The 22,995-nt window shown below is 39.9% G+C and overlaps 1 protein-coding gene across 1 annotated transcript in view; it reads right to left on the bottom strand.

The window, feature by feature from the left end:
• Nucleotides 1–22,995, bottom strand: part of LOC106043002 (uncharacterized) — a 56,174-nt gene that overhangs the window by 12,721 nt on the left and 20,458 nt on the right. The window contains exons 9-26 of the mRNA XM_048065172.2: nt 22,302–22,359; nt 21,712–21,878; nt 21,508–21,594; nt 20,279–20,316; nt 18,188–18,335; nt 17,161–17,297; nt 16,374–16,596; nt 15,874–15,988; nt 14,769–14,906; nt 13,520–13,627; nt 12,112–12,303; nt 11,139–11,305; nt 9,705–9,891; nt 8,850–9,048; nt 4,990–5,125; nt 4,260–4,340; nt 1,986–2,058; nt 356–492 (exon numbers count right to left, since the gene is read on the bottom strand). Coding sequence (XP_047921129.2) covers nt 356–492; nt 1,986–2,058; nt 4,260–4,340; nt 4,990–5,125; nt 8,850–9,048; nt 9,705–9,891; nt 11,139–11,305; nt 12,112–12,303; nt 13,520–13,627; nt 14,769–14,906; nt 15,874–15,988; nt 16,374–16,596; nt 17,161–17,297; nt 18,188–18,335; nt 20,279–20,316; nt 21,508–21,594; nt 21,712–21,878; nt 22,302–22,359 — 2,391 coding nt within the window. The remainder of the gene's footprint in view (nt 1–355; nt 493–1,985; nt 2,059–4,259; nt 4,341–4,989; nt 5,126–8,849; nt 9,049–9,704; nt 9,892–11,138; nt 11,306–12,111; nt 12,304–13,519; nt 13,628–14,768; nt 14,907–15,873; nt 15,989–16,373; nt 16,597–17,160; nt 17,298–18,187; nt 18,336–20,278; nt 20,317–21,507; nt 21,595–21,711; nt 21,879–22,301; nt 22,360–22,995) is intronic.

Here is a 22,995-nt window from a genome sequence, read left to right as displayed (position 1 = left end):
AAATGTGACCGGAGTCATTTAAAGCAGTGGATCCTTTTTTTATTTGGTTTCTGTGTTGAATGAGAGGAAGTAAAGAAAGAGAAGGAAAGGAAGGAGGAAATGAACTCCATGCAAGTCTGCCTACAAGGAGGCATGAGGAGAAATTAGACATCTCAAAGGTTATATTCTACCCATGGCTAAATGATACACTTGTCTTTCATGGCATGGAAAACATCATAAGGATAAGCGTTATTCTCACATTTTTCTGCATATTTCTTTGCCTCACAGGAAAATTACATATGTCCGCTTTGCAAAAGGACGAAACCTGGCAGTTGTTCCCTAGATCACAGTTAACAGTGAAGTCCCAGCTCAGTACCTTGACCTGACCCTGGATTCTGAAGTAGAAGGTTTCATTCCAAACTGGATCTTTGCAATTCTGGATGGCTTTAGTCTGAAATTTCTCAGTTGAAGCAGTTGGCAGCCACAGGCTCACGTAGCAATCAGTCTGGCTTACTGTATGTTAAAAAACACAAGCACATCTAAAGTCAGAATTTGCTCTAGAAGAATAAATGACTTGAACATGAAGTTTTGCTTTCAAAGAGAGACACTGTGATACATGATGTCATATTTGTCCAACATAAATGTTATGATTTAGGTAATAAGGATGGAGAAAAAAGACATGCAAAGGGACATGATTATTCTCATTAATAAATGTTATTAAAATATAATAAATGCATTAAACCAAAGGTTTTTCTCCTTCTATGTCATCAGTCAGATTAGCCCACTATAAAAAAAAAAAAAAAGAGTCTGTGGCACCCCATACCATCACATGGACTGCCAGTTTGCTTATTGTATATCTTTCAAATCTGGGAGCCAGTTTCAGCTCTTGCAAAAGGGACAGACAGCTCTGGTAGAACCAGTGAGCTGGACTGTGAAGCAGGGATCCAGAGAACAAATAAACACTGAGGTTTCTCTTGAATATTAGCACTGCAGAAATGCAGAAAAGCAGACTTCAGATACAAGTACTTGCCTTGAAAGAAGCTAAATTGCATTGTCAGTTTATTAACATATAGAAGTTGCTACTCAGCAACACCACGGTGACTTTGTCAGAAGGTTTGGAAGGAAATTAGATGTGATATTAGTGATGTAGGGTACTTGCGTCAAGTGCCAGATCTGTTGTAATTAGTAACAAATTGCAAGGTCAAAGCTGTAATAATATATCACGATGACAGATGGGAATTGTGTAGCAAGTGAGAAATACATCCCGATACATTAACCAACATGGCCAAGGGACACTTGGACAAATGAATAGGAAGGAGGGTAAAATAAACTATGAAGAGTTTATAGCAGAGGGTAGTTTTCCAAGCTTTTCCTCCAAGTAGTGATTCAGGTCAGCCATATCACCCTGTGCCTGGAAGGGTAAAAAAAAAATGCTTCTTGATTTTTGCTTAAGGAAACCTATAACCTTCTATTACATTTCAGCTGCAGGCCATCAGAAGTGGACCTACAAATAGTAACAACACCTAACAGTGTTTAATCTGCAAAAGCTGGTACTCAGGGAATCAGGGTGTGGTACTTTGGATTAGCTGCCCTTTAGAAGCTTTAAGTACAGGCTAACTTTGAGATAATACTACTCCACTTTCAGTGTTCCGTTATTCCAACCAGTTTGTGTATTCTGTTTGATGAATATACTCCAGAGGAAAACGTATGAGATCATGCTGCATTTCTTGCTTCTAACAGACTAGAGTAGCTGCTTTCCCTGTTCTCTTTAGGGATGCAGAGAAATATGTGCACTAGGTACAGCTGTGACCTTACACAATCATCTCTGCACAGAATGGGGCTAATGCAAAGAAAAGCAACACACTGTGTTCATTGCTGGGACAAGCATGCCAGTGGGGGAATTTTCCTATCCAAGAAAAAATCTAGAAAGCCCTTTTTCCTGGAGCAGGACTAGCTCGTGCTCCATGAAGGTTAGGGGGATCATAAAGAGTACTACAAATACTTACAGACATCTGCCTGGTGGATATTTCTTGCTCTTATGACTCTTACAGTCAGTAAGTAACATGGAGATGATTCTGTCTGCAAGAAAAATATAAAATCACACACAAAAGACTAGAATGAATCCTAAAGGTAAATAGCATATTTAGGAGTTAGAAATGATTAAAAGAGACAAACACCCAAATCATCAACAGTTTACTTGAATTTTCTGGGTAATTTAGAAATGGTCAGCACAATGGTTTTTCTACTATTATCTAAATCATATACTAGGCTGAAAGGTTTCTCTTCTGTTATAGCATAGAATGCAGATTTAAATAATTACAGTGAATTCCTTTGCTTTCTAACTAAAATCCGTCTACACAAAGTGGTATGATTTAGATTCAGTTTGGGAGATATTTTGAATTTCAAAGGTAGAAAATGAAAAGCTGCTTTGGGCTTTTTGCAAGTGATAAAATTATCATTGTGGGAATCAGCTCCCATCCAGCTATTACACAAATCTGGACTCCTGGGTTACAGAATATGATTTTCTCATATTCCTGCTCTTTAAACATACAGTACTCCTAGTACTGTATCAGTATTCATAGGCTTGATGGAATATATGCCCATGTGGTGTCTCTCATAATGTTTAGCCCCAGCTACAGCTGGGGCTAACAAATATATGTTGTCCATACTGGGAGCAGTTAACAAGTAGGTTAGCGAAGAACAAGGTAAAAGTAACCTTCATGTAACCAAAGCATTCAGTCCTAGGAAAAGCCACAACAGTATCGGTGCTGTTCAGCTGCATTGCCATTGGCTGTGTGCACAAATCAAGGATGTCAAACCCCAGCTGAGGATCCAAACAGCAGCTCTGGATACAACCATCCAATTGCATTCATGTCTAAAGCTTAATTCTAAAGGTACAGAAATGAGGGAGCTACAGGTGGAATAGGTTCATAACGTAGCCAAAAAGTACAGTAATTACCAAAAGGTGAGGGCACTGTGCAAGCCCTTGATGCTCAGTGAGGACAGAGCAAAGGTGAAGGAAACTGAAAGCAGATATTTAAGAATACGGCCTGTACTATCTGTATTTTTCTGCTTAGTCAATTTTTACTTTCCTTTACTCTCTTTGCAGCTTTATAAGAATTGCTGACTTTGTTTTTGCTATATAAAGCTACTTTACAAAGCTGCCTGTAAACTGTTGAAAAGCAGGCAAGTGTGGGTTGCCACTGCAAAGCGGGGAGCACAGAGCCCCTCAGGGGAGCTGGGCTGCCAGGGATGCCAGGCAAGGGGCCACAGTCTGGAATGACGAAGAGGAGTGAGGAAGGGCAGGTGTTGTCAGTGGCTGGCTTTGGAGAAGACATTCTCCTGGAAGGGCTCAACTCTGTTTCAGGAACTGGGTTCCCTGGAGTAACCCTTGTGGCCTGTGCTGTTGCAAAAGCAGCAGAGAGGGAGAACAGATTGAGGCAAGTGCTTAGGCACGTGGACATACCCTGCCATAACCAGCTAACCTTGGCTTAGACATGACAGAGGTATAGATCATGAATGGATGAAATTCCATTGGCAGCAGAAAGGATTGGTTGTTCCTTAAACTGTAAGCCCAACACTCGCTGCTCTGCATCTTAACTCAGCTCTGTTCCTAATTACTATTCTAATAACTATTATTCCTTAGACACGGTTCCTAATTATTATTAAATGGCAGTAAACTAGAGAGAAAAATCTCAAAAATCTCTTTAAGCACATCTGGTCCTATGATTTCTAGGAGGAAAGATTTCACATAACATGCCTGAAGTCTCCTGGAAAACTTCCTAGCTGGGATTAAATTTTTTTTTTCTTTTCTTTTTTCTTTTTTTTTTTGGAGAGGCCAGAAGTAAGATTAATCCAGGAAATCAGGTGTTGAAAAGCCTCTTCAGGATTGTGACATGCTCTTTGTGGGAGCAAGTGGTTTGATTTTACAGTTATTGCTACCTACTCTGGCAGTAAATTTGTCCTTATGCTTTGGCAAGACATATGGAGCAGAAAGCCTAATCAAACCCATCCTTGTAAAATTATTAAACTTATTCAAAGAGGATTAATTTTTCCTTTGCCAAGGATAGAAAACAACAGCAGGACTTGAACGTGAAGCAAGACTGCGTAAGCAAAGTGATCAAATGATAAGCTGGATGGTGTTTTGTGGAGGCAGCTGGATGGGTTATGAGACCTAATTACTGTTCAGCAGACACTGAAACCTATCTCTTCTCACCCAGGCTCCACCCAGCAGAAAAGTCTCTTCTACGGTTTTCTTTTAAAATTCTCCTTTATGGTACCTTTGTAGCCAAAGTCCACTGCTCCCCATCAGGATTCAGCCGCATAATTCCTTCTAGTGCACCAGTTTGGGTGATCAGCTCCTGCAACAGGAAGGGCCAACGTTACCCCTGGAAAAACCATCCTGTCTCTTATCAGCAATCCTCATTAGGAATTCACAACTGCAGAGCAATGGAGGGGAGCCCACGGTCGGTGCTGCCCACGGGGCCTCAGCAGGTAAAGATCCTTCCAGCTGTGCCCAGTGTCGCTGCCTGCGCTGTGCTTGCCCCACCAAGGCCGGGCAGAGGCGTAGCAGCCAAGCAAGGTCCACCCTTTGTGTGACACACCGGCAAGGACGACTGCTCCTAGCTCTGACTGTTAAAGGAACAGCAAACCTGCCTCTAGAAACACACCCTGTAATTAATTCTTCACCTTAAAGTGCATCTCTATGCTACTCAATACTTTTTTCTAAGGTTGCATACGGCACGTTTCTGAAATGAAGAAAACCCCAACATATACAAAATACTCCTTTAGTAATCAAACTCTTACTCCCCAAGCAGTTTTCCCTTTCTTTCCATGTCTTGTTCTCATTTTTAATTTCCATAATGAGTTCTTGAAACACTGACTTTCTTATTCCTGTGCAGAGTCACTTACAGTCATTAATAGGTCAAGAAAGCAGTCCCGTCCGTGCACGATGTGCAGCATAACCGGCTGAGGTCCCAGACGCCTCGTTTTGCTCTGCACCCTTCTTACCTGAGACAAAACACCATCTGGCTCCATTGTGGCCGCTGTTACATACATGTCCAGCGTTATCTCTGGCAATGCAGCTTCACATCTCCCAACTTCCAGAGGCACCAATAGTTTAAATGTCTCAAATGCAGGTGAGCAACTATTTTATAAACTGACTCAGAGCCCCACCTCTGCCTGATTTCTTAAACCCAGCTATTCCCCTCCCATTTTCTTATGCTAGGAAACTGAATCTTGTAGTAGAATAAATAGAAAAAATACTTCTCTCTGTACAATGACTGGAAGAATGCTGTTTGAGTGACTTTGCCCAACACTGGCCAATGGGCCAACAATGCCCTTTTACCTGAGCAGGAACTTTCCACTTAGCAAGGCCCCAGTAAGATGCAGAAACAGTATATAACCTAAATGCAGTTAATCTGTGATAGTAAGTAGACAGGGTAGAACAGCTAATAGGGAAAAAAAAAAAAAGAAAAAAAAAAGAGAGGGACAATACTATTGCTCTCACACTAAAGTTTGCAAAAGCCAGCTGAAGGGTTTCTGTACCACCTCTCTGCACTCCCATGCTTAGGTGTGCAGAGCAGGCACACTCACATGGTGTTTTGTCTCTACTCTGCCAAGGTCCAGCAGTGTTGGGTCTCTCCCCAAGCAGTTGTATCCTTTTCCCCTCCTTTCCTATGGCTTGTTATTATTACTTCTGTTTAGACAAGAGTCCTGAAGCCATGATTTTCCTTAGCCTAGCTCCACCCCGTAAATACTTCTATGCTGCTTTCCAGCTCAGACTGACTCTGGCTGTAACCTGGCTCCTGTGACTGACCCAATAAACCCTGCCAGCCAGAGGCACAACTCAGCACTGTCCACCCACTGCCTTCTGCAACACCAATGGGAGGGCTCCTGGGCTCCTTCACAAACCCACCACTGCAGTGGGACACCTGTGTTGGCCTCTGCTAGCACTCAGCTAACCCCTATGTTATGAGCAGGGCTCCCAGCTCACTGGAAAGGGATTAAAAGGAGCATCAAAGGCTGTTGTATCTTCAGCAGGTTAGAGCAGAGAAAAATCCCTGGGGTAAGGGAATCCTTTGGCATCCCTGTTCTCCTGGTGTATTACCTATGAGCAAAAAGTTAACTATTTCCTGAGCATTCCTGGGCTTACTTGTTAAATATTGTTACTAGCCAACACAATTCCTCTGCACATTCCCATGCTGCCCATTCCCATGCAAATATCACCAGTCATCACAGTCACCTCGGTAGAATAAATTTTTGCTATAGGCTATGTTGTTTCACAACACAGTGAAGGATTGTGTCTACCTACCTGGCGTGTTTCCTCTCTATGCCAGTTGCAATTAGGTAGCTTGATGAAATGCATTTTTCATTAGATCATAGAAAACCCTTGGCAACATCAGCATCTTTCAGCCACAGTTAAAGTCAATACCCTCTTATGACACCTCCCTGGAGAGCTAAGCTATAAACCAGGACTGGGGCTCTGAATATGTCACTTCCACAGTGCCAATGGCCAAAAAACTCTCAGAGGCCCTGACAGCAGGGCTCTGCCATCCCACTTTCCCCTAGAAAATGAGACACACCAAATAGGAGAAGCCTGGTGGAGCACCATGTAGTCCTAAAACCACTGGAGTGTCCAGCAGAAAGCGCGTCAACTGAGGTGACACAAGACTGGGGCTGCCTGGTAGGACATTTGGGGAAGGTGCAATCACTCCTCCATTTTTACAAATAGCATTTGCAGTTCCACATCAGAGACAGCTCTTGCAGGAGGGAGGGACATGGCTCTCTTTGTACTCCTGCATTCGTCTCTGAGACATACCTTTGCTCACAATGCTCACGGCAAGTATTTGGGACACTCTGATGCTCTTTGCTAAAAACAATTTTGCTTTCCTGGAACAAGGAACTCATTGTGAACCTGAAGCATATTACTAAAATGCCTGAATATGTGGAGCAAGGCAGAATTTTGTTTTGCAAACAAGCCTTTATTGTCCAATATTATATACACAACATTTTTGCATGTAACTAACATTTCCTAAGAGCTGGAGGTGACATGAGATTATGGCCAAAACTTGTATTTATTTTTTTCACACCGGGGACTTCAGGTTCCAATGGAGTGGAATGGAATGGCAATTCCCAGGGTTATATGCAGAACATATAGCACCATATTTCAGATTATGACCCATGAAACTAGAATAGAACAAAAAAACCTGGCATAAGTTTATATTAGTTCAAAACTCAAAGGGTTTTAAATATTCATATTTACACTCTGATTTATAGGCTTGCAATATCACACTACAGATGCACAAAAAATAGTTTTGTTTGACATCCTAAATGAGAAAAGCATTGGAAAAAGTCATTTTTGAACCCATTTTTAAAGATAAGTTTGACTTAATAAGTTTCCTTGCCAAAATGGGAATCCTCAGAGAGTCATTTTGCACCAAGAGAAACACCTTATTTGATTATAAATGAAGCTTGTTATTTTCAGGTTGGGTACCCTGGGCTTACGAGGTAGGCAATCTATTAAAAAGAACTTCTGTTTCAAAACAGAGATGTTATGGAAAATATTAATATGAAATGTTTCAACTTACCCAAGCATTTTTCCCTGGTTTATTTCAGCCTCAGATTATGACATCTAGGTAACTTGTTTAGACAGATTTTCTGATAGATTTTCTCACTGAATAGACTTTTTTCCCCAGTTCCCCAAATTTTATCAGTTGTCATCAAGACACAGAATTTATTAATATAAATGTGTATTTTCAATTTGACTTGCTCCTGGAATGCAATGGTTGTTACAGATATATAATTTTTACAGCTCATCCTTAGCACTTTCAAGAGTTCAGAAAAGACACTTTCCATAAAAGGGAATATGAAGAAAGGTATGTCCCAAACTGTTTAAACAAATTCCACTGAGTTACGTAACAAAGTTTTTTTATGCTCTAGTGGAAGTTAAATATATTCATTTCAAGCACACATTTCTTTTTCATTTAAGAAAAGAAGTTCAATATGAGAACTAACTCAATTGGGAAAAAAATCCCATTTTTTTTTTTTATTTTGAAAGATTCAAAATAAAATTTTGACTTTTTTATATCAACACAATCAAAACTGACATAAATTCAAAGGAAATTCTGATGTGCCCAAATGATATCTTGCAATGAAAAAAAAAGAAAAAGAAAAAGAAAAAGAAAACTCCTACAATACTTCCTCCTACACTGCTCCTTCCAATCTATGTGTGGTGCATTCGCAGTCCAAGATTGCTCTGGAGATGGATGTGATTCACAGGGCTGGCCGTGTGCACACACTTGTCCCTATTACATTTCCAACCTCTTTAGCTGCTCTTCAGTACACTTGCAAAATAGAGTCAACTCAGGGATCTGATTCCAGCTTCCAGTCGTGCCTCAGGTTTTCTTCATTCTTCCAGGTTTGGATGCATGTTGTGTTCCATGAAGAAAAGTTGTAGGGAGCAGACATTCATACCCATACCCCCTTCTTGTGGCCTGTCAGTTTGTTAGTTGGGTTGTATTACTGTAGCACTTTGGTGTTAGAAAATGTTTTTTTTATATGTCATATAATAAATTAGGCTTAAAATAAGACTATTTTTAAAAATATAACAAGGATTTTAGGTAAAGAGTGTTCTACAGACAACCTTAATTTAGGGAACAAAACATGTAAAGATTTTCCAGGCAACGTCTTTGCCTAAAGAAGCCACTTCATGGGAATGAAAATAAAATAAAATAAACACTAAGCCACCTGGGGTAGTTTCTTTCTGTAGCGCAGAATGGCCAGTGTTCAAAAAGCTATGTTCTTCATGTGTGCTAGAGCATGTAAAACTCCTCCAAGAAGACACAGGCAATCAGATGTGTGATTAGCACATGTTTTGCCTTCTTTGCATTGCTGTTTGCAAGGCCTGCATAATCATCTGTGAGTTATTCAGGATATTGTATTCACTGAGGTTCAGCAGCCGGCGGTAATTCTCATCAGTATATCTGACCGAGAACATGCAGTAGGGGGAACAGCGACTGGTCAGATCGAGTTGTCCTCCCTCCATCTCTGAGCAACAGCGCTTGACACCTGGAGAAAAACAGAAGTTGTTGCTGTAGCACGGTGTGCATCTCTGTCAATGACAAGCTGTCCACAGCAGCCCCAAGAGGGGGGCTTTCCTCCAGGAGAGAAGTCACTGGGTTTAAATGCTCCAATAATTCAGTCATTTAAGGCCACTACTAGTCAAAGGCACATTGTGTGCATGAAGCAATGAGGGCAGAAGGGAAAAGTGAGGGATAACACTGGGAAGAGACTGATCTTGACATTGCAGGATTTGAGCCTGAAAGCCAGGTTCTTGCTGCCACACCATTCACAAGTGGCAATGTGAATTCTCAAAAGTAGAATTAAATCCCTGGACAACACAGAACAAATGCAGGGGGATATACTTCTCCCATGATTTTTTCTTATAAATAGCTAGCAACACTTTGTTACAAATGGGAGTGACGTGAAGGTAAACACCATGCAGAAGACAAGGGCTGTGTCTAACCTTTTAGGGCCACAAAGATGACATGAATGACATAGCAACTTTGACTGGAATGGAGAAAGAAAATCTAATTAGCTAAAGCACTCCCTGATGAAACCAGCCAGCAAAGACAGCCAGCAGCAGGGAAATAAGGCTCTTTCTGAGTCAGGGAAGTGGGTAGTGTTGTCTTTTATTTGATATTTTGCCACCACTTTTAACTTACCAGGTGCTTTGTACTCTCGGAAAGTATCATTCACAAGTGGAAGAAAAATCACAATGGGACATCCTGGCGAATCTGAATCTTGGAAGATGTAGCACTCCTTTAGATTTTTCTTATCTTCATCACTCAAAGAAATTTTGGGGAATGGGATTTTCTGCTCCGAGTAGTATTTGCATGCCTTATCTAGAGACTAGTGTACCACAGACATGATCAGCATTAAAATTCAACTTGGCTGTCCTAAAGTCCTAAACTGGTTATCTACCATTAAGGTTTAGAGATTTAAATCCATAGAGTGGGTTCCTTCTTATGAAGGGCTGCTATACACAGAAATACCACATACTGTAACCAAAATACTAATCACAAGCTGTAAACACAATTTCAGAGTTAGAGAATTCATGCAGGATGCTGCTTTGTAAAAACATAAGCAGTTAGAAGCTTAGGGTAAATCATGTAGTGTTAGCAAGTGAAACAGTCCATTGCATAGAATTAATCAGAAAAATAAACCACAGCAAGAAAACATTTAAGGTATCTTACTACATGCTTAGAAGCCAGGAGATAATAAAGATTGAATGTGCAATTATATCAGTGTCTGTGCAGGCATTAAAGCAGTGTTCCTTTAGATCAGTGTTTTACTGAGAAATTCTGAAGTACTAGGCTATAATGTGCCTTTTCAGCTCAGCAGGCCAAGATGCTTATTACTAAATTTCTAACTAAACTCAGTTACTGAGGTGTAAAGACCCAAACTCTTTTTCTGGAAGGCTTTTTAGACAGCTAATTAGTTTTACCTCTATGAAACTGGAATTTCTGCAGGAAGATGTTTGTAATTGAATTTTCCTAGTAGCATCTTATTTCCCAGCCCAGAAATAACATCTGCCCTTGACTATCCACTTAGCCCCTTTTGTATTCTATTTTAAGTTAAAAGAAATCGCTCCTTATTTTTACGCATATTCCTGTGCAGGATCTGGAAATCTGCCCAATAGAGCATAAATCTTTAGAGGCTCTTCCCATCATTCTGGAAGAGACTGTGCTGATGTCCTCTTGAATAATTCAATATGTTCATAAGTCAGCGAGGGAGATTCCAGGAGAAGCAGGAACAAATAGGAAAGATAATTATTACAGTCAAAAACATAACCCTGACAGAACAGTTCCATCAAAAAGTCCTCCTCTGGTGTTTCTAAGCCATGGGTGCTAATAGCAAGATAATCTGAAGGGGGATGTATTCAAAGGAGTGATTGACATCAGAGGTTCTGAAATGAGGATTTAGACAATTTAGCAGATTAATTTCTCCTTCCCTTGAAGAAGAAATCAATAACCTCCTCTAGCATTTAAAGAAGGGGATACAGTAATTAAAAACTGGGCAACTGAAATAACTAGTATTTTTATGTGCTACAGGAAAGCAAAAAGAGAGACAACACACTGTAACAAGATCCTCCTCACCGATGTATGTGATCCAGTAGTATAACTTAAATATATGATGACATCCACTTCCCTCTGTGGCCTTAAAAGTGGTGGACTGCTGGTGTTGATGAAAAATCCAGCGTCTATCATACCCAGGTGATGGGGATTTTGCATCAGCTGGTTAGGACGTGAGTCTAACACGGTGTCTAAAAGGAAAATAAGAAATGATATGTTGGTATTTTGACGGAGAAAAAATGCAAGGTGGATCTGACCATCTCACAGACCTGGTTTAATTTCATTGTCATAATACAGGAATGTCATATAGGCATGGGAGGGACTTCAAAACGCCACCCAAATTACTGTTCTTAAAAATCTTCTATATTGAGCTTCCAACCAAGCTATTCCAGTAATTTGCCATACTCAGTAGCATCCATAAACTATATCTAACCTTTATACTAAATCTTTCTAGCTTCATTTCAAACATTGTTTCATGTTTTATCCATCACTGATATGAAGTACAAAATATCCTTGTCCTTTTTTACGTATAGGTTTATGCTTCCCCCTGTTCCACTGTCCTTTGGACTACAAAGCCTCACTCCTTTCAAGCTTTCTCTCCTACATCATATATTCTGTGATATTCCAGTTGCATCTGAAGATAGAGGCACAGCCTTGCTGAATTAAGATGTCTCCCGTGTTCTCTTTGCTCTTTTCTACCTTAAATTTGGTTCTGTCAGCAGCAAGTCTGCCCACTCAGTCTGGGCCACAGACATCTCAGCTAAACCGCATAAACACACACTTATATTTAAAAACAGACTTATATATCTGGCAACTCTTAGTCTTTTCTCTCCATTCAGAAAACAAACAAACAAAAACAAAAACAAAAAAAACCAAGCACTTTTGAAAGAGAGTTTTTTTTTTTTTTCCCCCTCCCAAGTCTGATAGGTTTCTTTCTTAAATTCCACCCCAAAAATCACCTGGATTTTGATACCTCCTAAATATGCGTTCCTATTACCTTTCCATCGGCAGAAGTGCTCATTCTCAAGGTAGTTGTTATGCAGCTGATAGCCCCTCAGGAAATTGTGATGCTGGGCAACTGAGAAGCGGTCGGTTAAAGCACCCCGAAGAGCACTGGAGAGGGGCCCAGGAGGAGTGTACATGCGAGTCCTTAGTTCATGGGGCCTCGTAGGCAATACTGGGTCTTCATCTAGAGCAGGAGAGAAACACTGATGAATGATTAATTAATTCATTTTCACCTCTGGTTGGCCTGGTGTGTAATAGATCTCAGAGTTTCTTCTGAGATGGCTCACTAACACAAAAACTATTCTGGAGCAGAAGAGTGGCTGCTGGACAAAGCTCTGCAGATGGTCTTGAATTTTGGGCTAAAGACAATTAATCAAAAGCCGTCTTTTGTTCTGGAAAACAGACACTTTAAGGGAACTAAGCAATTCAGAGAATTTCCAGTCAGAAGGAAGGTTGCACATCCACATAGGAAGGTACCATGAAACAGAGGCAAGCATGGAGAAAATGGGGCTTAAGCATATACCCCACTCACTCAGAAGGGCAACAAAAGGGCATCACAGGATCTATATCAACAGTGGACAGCTTCTACCTGATAATCACCCACAGCTACATGAGAATATGCTTAACAAGGAGAATAAAAGCATTTCAGGAAAGCCTAAGAAATACATTCATATTTAGAAACTACAGGAAGTTTCCAAGGTGTCTACATGGGAGCATATGTGGGTGAAAAGCAGAAATGGCACTAGGTGTGGTTTCTCGAAATCACAGCCTACTTTGCCAGACCAGTTGGCTGACAGTGCAGCAGGAGAGACTCGGCAGTTTTTCTCACTGCACAGATATATTTCTTTGTTTTCAGGATGTCTGTAATTATAGCTGCCATCATGTTAAATGATTTAGCAATAAAACCATGGTTTCTGTATTGCTTCAGAAAATACCCTCTGGGCCTCGTTTATCTTTGTTCTATGATGAATCCTGCAATAATGCAATAATTACTGTACTGAGTAATAAAATCTAAATTCAGGAAATATTGATTAGCCAATTGATATTCAGGCTTATTCCCTGCACAAGCAGTAAAATAACTTTATTCTTTGCCACCGATTCTTGGTTCTGTATGGCTGAGTGAGAATGGGAAATGCCAAAACATTTCCTGTGAAATGTGTAACCTCTGTAAAGCTTCCTCTTAAAAACAGAAACTTTCAGTCGGTAGCATTTTCATAAGTCTAATAATTACAGCAGCATTTCCCTGATTACTCTCTTCCTTTTAGGCTTTACGATGTGAGGGGAAGTCGCTTTCTTGTAGTAGGATCCAGTTTGCTGGCTTCAAACTAGGTGAAAGGATGATGTCAAAAGACATCAAAAAGACTAAGGCACCACAAATGGAAGGTCTAAAAATTTCTCACCGACTTCGTCTATTCTGTCCTGGGTCCATCTCTTCCAGAAGTCTTCTGAACTGTGGGACAGTCCCCAGATTTGTAATAGGTTCACAGAAAATATACTGCTCCACATACCTGTAAAGGGAATTACTGAACATAAGGATACAATTAAGAAGAAACTGCCTTTTTCCTTCTCTTTTGATCTTCTGAATTCCTTTTTTTTCTTTTTTTGCCATAATTCAAATATTTCTAAACTTTTGGGCTGTTAAATTTATCTAAATTCTCTACTGCATCATCTCTAACTGAAGACCTCAGTTCATACTGCTGTCAGTTCTGTGCCTCATCTACTGCATGGCTCTGCTGCACAGTAAAGGAAGATGACAGTGGGAGAGAGGCAAAGGAGCAAAACCCACTCATTCAAGGAGCAAAATAAGAGCTTGGGTAATGCATACATACACAGTATTTGGCAAATGAATTTCCCAGTAGTGGCCCAGGTAAAAAGGGCCAACCTGAGAGGTAGTATTTTAACAATATCCCCTGGAGCTGCTGGCTATTTAATACCGCATCATGTGTGCTGAGACTGAGGAGCTTATAAGCAGCAAGAGTGTAAGAAGAGATGACTGAAACCAAACTCGCACTGCTCTGTATTCATCTGTTGGTTTGTTTGTGATTCTGACTACTCCAGCCTAATTCCTTAGCAAAGGAACTTTATTGCTTTTTCATACAACCCATCAGTACAACTCAGGCATTGATGAAAGGGATTCAGGCACCTTTTGCTTCTGGTTTCATTTTTAACCCCAGACACCTTGCATCTTTGGTAGATTGGATTCCCTACATCGGACTGAAGTTATACTTCACGGTGGAAGCACAGCTGCATGTTTCCTGCAGCGTCAAAACGTTCACAAATTGGAGTGCATTCAGAGAGGAATCAGAAGAGTAGAAAAGAAGTGGGAAACATTCCTTACGATGGAAGAATTAAGGGGCTTCATCTATCCCATCTATAAGATAATGTTTAAAAGATTAAGCATACCTTGAGAGTGATAAGAAACTTAAAAGGATGAGAGATCTTCTACTGTAGTCTTTTGGATAAACTACAATACACCCCCATCTCCCAGCAGGTGATAGCACAGCAGCAGTTTTTGCATGTTTGACCAGAAATGTTTGCATGTTTGACCAGAAATGTCCACAATCTGGTTAACAGCATTGGACACACTCCTCCCCATCTTCAATTTCCATCCCCCAAGTGCCTCTGTGCCAGGGCAATGCAATATATCACCTTGAAGATAGCAGATCCGGGATTCAGGGAGTTTTTTTAACATGCGTCCCATGAAGAACTCACTTCCAAAATTCTCTGCAGGGATGAACGCACCATACTTCAGCAACCCCACCTCGTAGGGGGTGAACTCTACCCACTCTGCAATACAGCCACAAAGGGACAATGTGAGCTCTTCCAGGCTCTCTGCGTGGTATGAAGCTGCTAGGACAAAACCCAGCCTGAATTCTGTTTGCTCTGCTGTCTTTGCAAAGCCTTGCTTATGAACAACCGCCTTCCAAACCAGGCGGCTTAGCTCAGACATGGTGGTAATGGGGTTTCCTCAGTCACAAGGAGGTAGGAGTGGTCTGGGCAGTGATGGTGGTGCCAGTGGGACAGGGCATATATGGGGCACGTGGCAAGACTTCGGCTCTGAAACACCTCACGTGCTTGCACCAATCCAGGTTTCACTATACCCTTGCATATACCACCTCTAGGTGAAAGTACCTCCACAGTTATCAAGACAGTTGACAGAATAGGATGCATTTCTTTCCCTTGAATAATTCAGGTATGTACTAAGACAGGTGCCCAGCTCTTCAAGAATGATTTTGTTTTAAGTGACCAGTTATGCTCTTTATGTATTGTAGTAAGGAAGACAGAACTAGTCATTGACTTTCTCAGATGTCCCCTACAAGTAAGGTGCTATTGTCTGATATAACTGCAGCGCGAGCAAAGTCTGGGACAGAAAGATCATAGGCCATAATTTCCTTTTTCTTCAGAACTGAGTCATTTTGTTCACCTTAAACATGAAAATTTAACCTGATTTTCTTCTCCTCTTCTCCTCAAAACAAACAAACAAACAAACAAAAAACAACCCACCAAACAAACAAACAAACAAAAAAAAACATAAAAACAAGCAAAGAAAAAGATTCAGTTGGGAGTAGATCAGCTGCTTTCCCAATCTTTGTCATAACTATCTGGTCTTTCTTCATATTTAAAATATCACTGGACATTGGCAAACAGACCAGGGCTGTTGTCTCTAAGTGCTACCAAGCAGAGAAGAGCAAATCAAATCATAGGAATCATGTTGCCAGTTTTAACCCTATGGGATCTGAAATATCATCCTTACCTTTGAAATCCTGAGTGCTGTAGTTGTCCCGGACGCAGACTGACACATAGATGGGCAGTGGGTTCTGGCCATCACACAGTGCTTCTCTCTGCTCTGAAAGTTTGTGGGGGTCTTTCTGGTTTTGAAGAAAAACAGTTTTGTGAGGAGAGGTGGAAAAAATACATCTCAAAATCTTTCTGTATGTGTAATCTGGACTTCAGGCAGGCTGCCTGAGATCACCTCCGATTTTATTTCAGCACCATTCAGAGTCTAATGGCACTTTCCAAATGGCTGCATTCACAACCTAATTTATTGATATATAGGATGCATATCTCCTTAGGCAGACTATTGAAGAAAATAAAAAAGTTTGAGCATTTGTTGACATGGACAACTCCGCTCTGTTTTGAGGTATGTCCTCTGAACCGACAGGCTAATTTTCTCTCTATTTATTAAAGGCAAAAAATAAATAAAATAAAACAAAACAAAACATTGTTCTCTAAGAAAAGGGATAGACATCATACCCCATCATTTAGTAAGTATTCAATCATGAGTCCCCAGAGATCTATAAATGATGTCCTGTATCCTTCTTCTTTCCGCTGACATAGCTGCTTATTGTAATACTTCATGCGATCCATAGAAAAGCAGCCCATCTTGCATTTGGTTGCTTGTTTCTGTGCTTCAACAATATGCGAGTCAAGGTCCTTCTGTGACCAGTAGGCATCTCTGTATAAATTGGCCATAGTCCTGGAGAAAAACAACACAGAAAACAAAAACTAAAAGAAGAAAAAGAAGAATTCTTTTTTTTTTTTTTTTTTTGCTTTTAGAGACAGAGATCTACATTTAGGTATTAATTTATGTTCATACAGCTTTATTTTTGCCGTTCCATTCAGCAGAATGATCTCTTCAGATTTTCTATGATTGTTTTAGAGATGGCCCTGAAAGATATGGCGCACACTTATTAATGTTCTTGAATTTTTTAACGACAAACTTGGCAGCACCATTAGCAATACAATTGCCAGATGTAAACATGAAGCATAAATTAGGCAGAAAATTACAATTATTTTTGCTTGTTTTCAAGAATCATAAATCAGTTCACACCAGCAGCTGTCTCTTGTTTCTGTATCATCTGAGGGCCTAAAAATTGTTTTAAAATAAGAAAAGACTGAACCATTATTTTTATCTTTGGAGGAGGTACTGATTTTCTGTAGCAGACTCTTTGGCAGTTTCCAGCAACCCTGTGATGGTAGGTCCCTGCAGGAGCATCACCCCAAAAAGCTTGGTCCAGTGTCCTGCACAAGCTGTCCTTACCACGTGGTGCCAGACAGTCCACTGATGTATGTTACACAGTCCAGGAGATTTAATTTCTTGAGTCCCATGAGACTGCCGTATAGTCCTGTCATTGACTTCAGCCCACCACCTGTCGTGATGATAGCTACAACAGGGACCTGTTGGACAGAGAAAGATGGGACATTTACACTGATGGCACTCAATGGACTGACATGGGGTCCAGCCACTGAATCCAGCCTGGGTCCTGATCTCACGGCGCAGGTCCCTTTTAGGAAGGAAAGGCTCCAAAATGGCAATGACTATTACTGCTGCTTCCCTTTGGATAAACATGGGATTAGAGATTAACCTAAACCTGGGTTCTTGCCCATCTCTAGTTTAGGGAAAGCGAGGACCCAGGGGAACAAGAGAAAACCCTTCTGTGGAGGCAACAATATATTTTCTCTATATTTCCCATTCCTTTGCCACTTTGTTCTGTATCTTGCACCTACTACTGCTGTTCAAAAATTCACATGCCAGCCCCACCAAGAAATACACCCAGTTCACACAGTGTTGCTAAACTACCTTCATCAATGTTGTTACTCATCAGTATCATGAAGTTCCTTTAAAATACAGGATATTTACTTTGAGGAATTTAAAAATTGCAATAAAAGATATTATAAAATGCATTCAATGGAAATGCTTATCCTAAGCTCTCACAAAATGATGAAATTTGAACAATGGAAGAAATCTTTGCTATGCAATGTATTTAACATGCACATAGTATTTCTGAACCAAGGCAGCTATAGAATAGGATGGAAGGGATGAACGCACTGCAGATCTGTCAAATTTCAAATTTGGGAGTCATATAGGATACAACTACTGCAACTAATGTTTCTCAAAATAACAGAACTTGGCAGCAAAAGCAAAAGATGCATGCACTAGCTGGTCCCTACACAACAGACACATGCAGCCCGTTTTGCTGACCACTTATCTAGAAGGGAACACAAAGGCACTAGCAATGCAAGATCCTCCTCCCCGCCCCCCCACCCCCCCCACCCCCCCGCCATACTTCATGATCCTGCAGATCCTGTTGTAGGTGAAAAACATTTTTCATGGCACTTGCTACATATTTCTTCCTTTTGCACAGAAAAGCCATCTCGTCTGAACATAAGTCAAACCCAAAACGCATGTCCAGGTCTTGGCGGCATGAGCAATTACTAAGGTAAAAACAGACATATATTTTACATATTAACACACACATACCAATCTTAGGACTTAGACCAAAGATTCTCTACAGTGCCCTTCCCTTTACACAGGGTTATTCAATGTGACAGGAGAAAGAGAATATTCTCACTATTTTTAAAAGTAAGAAAACATATTTCAATTAGTAAGCTTAACCAGTAGCATTATATCCCATTAGTAATAACTAATGAAGAAACAAGGTACAGCAATTTAAAATGAAACCAAATATTTAAATGAATATTTTAAAACTAAAAGGACCACATATTGCAAAAATCTGTGCAAATGTTCCAAAGTGAGTGTACTGATATCCACTTTTATGGGCAATTCCAACATACGTTTTCTCATTCCAAATCTAAAATAAAGACAAATTTTCAAATGTTGGCATTTCCAACTTGAAGGAAATGTCCCATTTTGAGCAACTCAAGTGGGAATGCATCCCCCTCTAGCGGTGAACATGGCTGCAGAAAAAAAAAATCTCTATCTCTGAGGTGCAGATGGCCAGGTAACCCTGACCTGCCATCTCTGGAAGGATGACCTCGGTGACATCCAGCCACTGGATGGATAGAGATTTGTCACCGAATTTAGTGGGGCAGGATCTCAACCCTGCTGTTCTGATCTGTCTGCACTTGCACAAGGTGTCTCACACGTCAGTGCTGCCACCTGTATTTCATGGCAAGCTTTACTCAAAAATCAGAAAGCACAATATTCTTCTGATGAAGGCTTTATTGGCATCAAATTTGAAATTTAATAAGTCATTCCTAATAACTCACTGTTTTAATATATTCACCTGTGCATTTGTGCTCTTGTGCTCACTAATCTGACTCCTGTCCTACAAGACTTCACCAATGGGCAAGAGACCTGCCATAGTGTATCAAGGACAGAGCTACCTATGGACTCTCTGGCTGGCCAGCTAGCCATGGACAGAGACTGTAAAATAACAGGATTTTGATTTTACTTTCAGTGACAGAACTTTTCTCTTCTACTAAGTCCATAATTTAACTGAAACTAGCAATGAAATTTATTTATGAGATTTTTCCTCCATCGGATTTAGATAAAATCAGCCAGATGATTACAACTATATTTGTAAGTTGAGCACACACAAAGAGAACTGAGTTAGGTGGAGCTGCAAAAGTTTGTTTCTATTGGATATCATTGGATATTTTTAAAGTTGTCAGAATGTGAAATAAATAGATGGATTTTTTTTTCCTGTCCTGGAATAACACCGTTTTTCTTGTTGTCATTGACTATTTGCCTTTCTGGATGAAATGATAGGAAATTCTTTTTGAATTCAAAATTAAATTATTTTTCTCTTTTATTTCATAGTCAGGCACAAAATGAAAAGACCAACTTGCCCGTTTCTGTGTGTTACATATGGCTATGGATAAAATGAAACATCTTCATGTTTACTGCTGGGTATTAATGAGCATGTCTATAGAAGTCAAATCACTAGCCTTATTGTTTACCTTAGTTTCTGCTCAATATACAGAATAGCTGGACTTTACAGAATACAAGGTTCATTGTTACTGAATATTGACAATTAGGAAAAGAATGTTCATAATTTATCGTTATTCATAATTTCTGATCAAGTTTAAAATTTGCTCTTCTCCATTCTGGTTTTTGTTTGTTTTATTGAACTTTGTTCTTTTTTTGAATTTGAGAGACGGAAATTGATCAAAAACAATCTGTGGTCAGAGACTAAGTAATAATGCTAAAATAAATACATGTTAATCAACATTTATTTATGAAAGTCAAAGCCTCCTAAGACTAATTATATATTATATACTGAACGTGTGTTTTATGTTTTCTTAAAAGTACATTCTAGTTTTCACACTGAGGATGTCTGCTTGTATCCTTTCCATGTGGTTAAAACAAAGTGAAAATCAACAGCTCAAACCTTTAGGAACAGAAAATCCCTTACCATCTTTCTGCTTTCACATTCAAATCAAATCTTTTCTCCTGAAAAACAAGAATATAAACAGCACATTTTTATTTTATTTTTCCTTTTACTTTTTCTCCTTTCTCTCCTGGGGTCAGAGCTTGATTTAGACCCCAGCAATGTCTGGCAAGGATAAAGTTATATGCCTAAGATCTCTGCATATATTCCCATACTCATTCATTTATCCTCAGTGGAACATTCTTACCCACAGATCCCAAATGCTTCCAGGCCACAAAAAACATTAAAAATCTTGGTGCAAAGGATTATGATGCTCATGTAGTAGGTCCCATTTCCTGTGTTATTCAAGAGCTTTTTGCAGCATCCTGAAATACCACTGTTGTGTGCTTCCCATTCTTTATGCTGTAACAAACAGCAGATCTTTGACATCCTGCCTAGTCCTGCAGTGAAGAGACTGCAGTTCTGTACTCACTACTGCCAAGATTTCACCCTGCCTTAAAATCCTTATTACAACCTTCATATTGTTGATTAACTGACAAAAGGTGTTCCATTCTCAGGGGATGTTTTTATGGCCCTAAAATCTGATGTTCTACTTCTTCACAGCCTAACAATTAGTATTTGGATGAGAGTTTCCCACATAATCTGGATATATGTAGGTGTTTCTTAGTGGAAACACATTATTTTATAAGCAAGGATCTATTTCTTATTCTATTTCTTATTTCTATTTCTTAATATTTTCTTGTGTTAATTTCAGTCAAAATTATACACATTTATTTTGAGCAATATTCTAACTACATTATTTAAAATTCTGATACTATATGTAATGTTTTTTTATACTTTTTATATACAGTCCTTTGAAGTACATGGTCTACTGAAGGCATATTGATAGACTATTTCCTAGTTTGTGTCCAAGAGGCAAATTTTTATTTGGACACTAAGCAAAAGCGTGAGTCTTTGGGTAAACATGGAGAAATCCTGTGAAGTGAATCATCATATTTTCTGGCATTCTTGCAGGTTGCTATATCTGCTGCTAATGGCACATAATGGAGACTAAAGGACAGACAACCTGCTTCCATGGAGAAAACAACTAGAGAAACAGAGCTCCTGTTTGTTCAAGGTCTGAGAAAAAATCAGAATATTTCTAACCTCCTAAGCAGATATCTACAGGGACTCCAGTGGAAGAGTATTATGGGGGCTCACAGAAAGAATGATTTCTACTTGAGTGACCTTTTGTTCCTGGAAGTGATGCTCACCTCTGCAATTGTCGTTTTCCTTCCCATAGGCAGCGAATTGAGCATCAGCACTGGGGAGCCTGTTTCTGTACTGAACCTACAGGTCCACTGGGAAAACAACATGCTTTAGGACCAAAACAGTCATGGGTTTACCCTCTTTGCCTCCTCCCACCTCCTAGAGTGTGACTCATGGCCAGTTCAATATTAAGGCCATTTGCAACATACAGGGTGGTAGCGCCTCTTCTTTGGCAACATGACATCCAGCGTTGGCTCTGCATACTTGATGTAGTGGAACTTGGTGGGACCTGATGGGCTGACCACTCCGTCGGGGCCCAGTATGATATCCTGTGTCCCTTCAAAGGAACCTTTCACAGTAAGGGAAAGCTCTTTCTCTAAAAAAGCAAACAAAGCACATGAGAAATATCAGTACGATTTAACTGGTAAATTGTGCTGTCTTGATTAAAGGCAGACAGCTGAGGTGTAGAGATTGGACCACAGCTTTGTCTAATGGAAAACATTCTGAAAGGAGTGCAAAAAGTGCTGGGACTATTTTTAAAGAGGACTCTGAATATTCTTCCTTGTAGGTACAACCAGGATATCAACTTTGTCAGTTCTAATAGGCGTTATTGGCATATACCTAAGGGAGTATGAGATGCAGTCACTGAGGATTATAGCAACCTAATGGATTTGCCTGGTGTTAATCACACTGAATAATGCAAATACGATTTGTTTCATCATTCATTATAGGACAGAGGCATCCTCTCATCAGCAGGCATGTGGTTATTGTTAAATAGATACTAAAGTAATAACCTTACTTGATTTTTTCTGCTCCTTCTCATTCACTTCAACTTCCAAGCAACAAAGTTCACGACACTGTAAAAGACAGAGAATAATGAGAAAGATCATCCGTTACTGAGAGCTATCAGTTGGCTTTTGGGAAAGTCTAATTGCCTGAAGTGTTTAATCACCTGTCTTTTCTGGACTTCTGTCTAGTAGCCACTAAAAAGAGGGAAAAGCTTTGAAGAGACTTGTAGAGCATCCTCTAGTGAAAATGATTTGGCACAATAAGAGGAAAGTACCAAAGAAGAAAATCTGGAGCATTTTCAAGATACTAGCATGTATACAAAAGATCACATGGGGAAAACCATAAATAAAAGATGTGGTGCTGAGAGATCTAGAGTCAGTAACAGAAAGCATTTTCTGAAAAAACATTGCTATTAATGGTGTGGATTTTTTGTTTGATTGGTTTGTTGTTGTTTTTGTTTGTTCTGTTTTATGGCATTCGCTTTTCTTTCACACAATCTAATTATGCTAAGTCAATTATTTAGTGCTGAGCTTACCCACCAGGCATGACTCATCTCCCATGGGGAAAACAGCTGGTTAGGTTATCAGCAAGTGGCTTCACAGTCATATGACTGTGCTTTGATAAAGAGCAGTACATTTTGAAGCAGTACTCATACCAGAGGAAGGGCAGAGAGGGATCTTGAAATACAGGACAAACAGAAAACA

The sequence above is a fragment of the Anser cygnoides genome, chromosome 5 (genome assembly GCF_040182565.1).
Source record: "Anser cygnoides isolate HZ-2024a breed goose chromosome 5, Taihu_goose_T2T_genome, whole genome shotgun sequence".
In the NCBI taxonomy this organism is placed as follows: Eukaryota; Metazoa; Chordata; class Aves; order Anseriformes; family Anatidae; genus Anser; species Anser cygnoides.
This window is presented reverse-complemented; position numbering and strand designations above follow the sequence as displayed.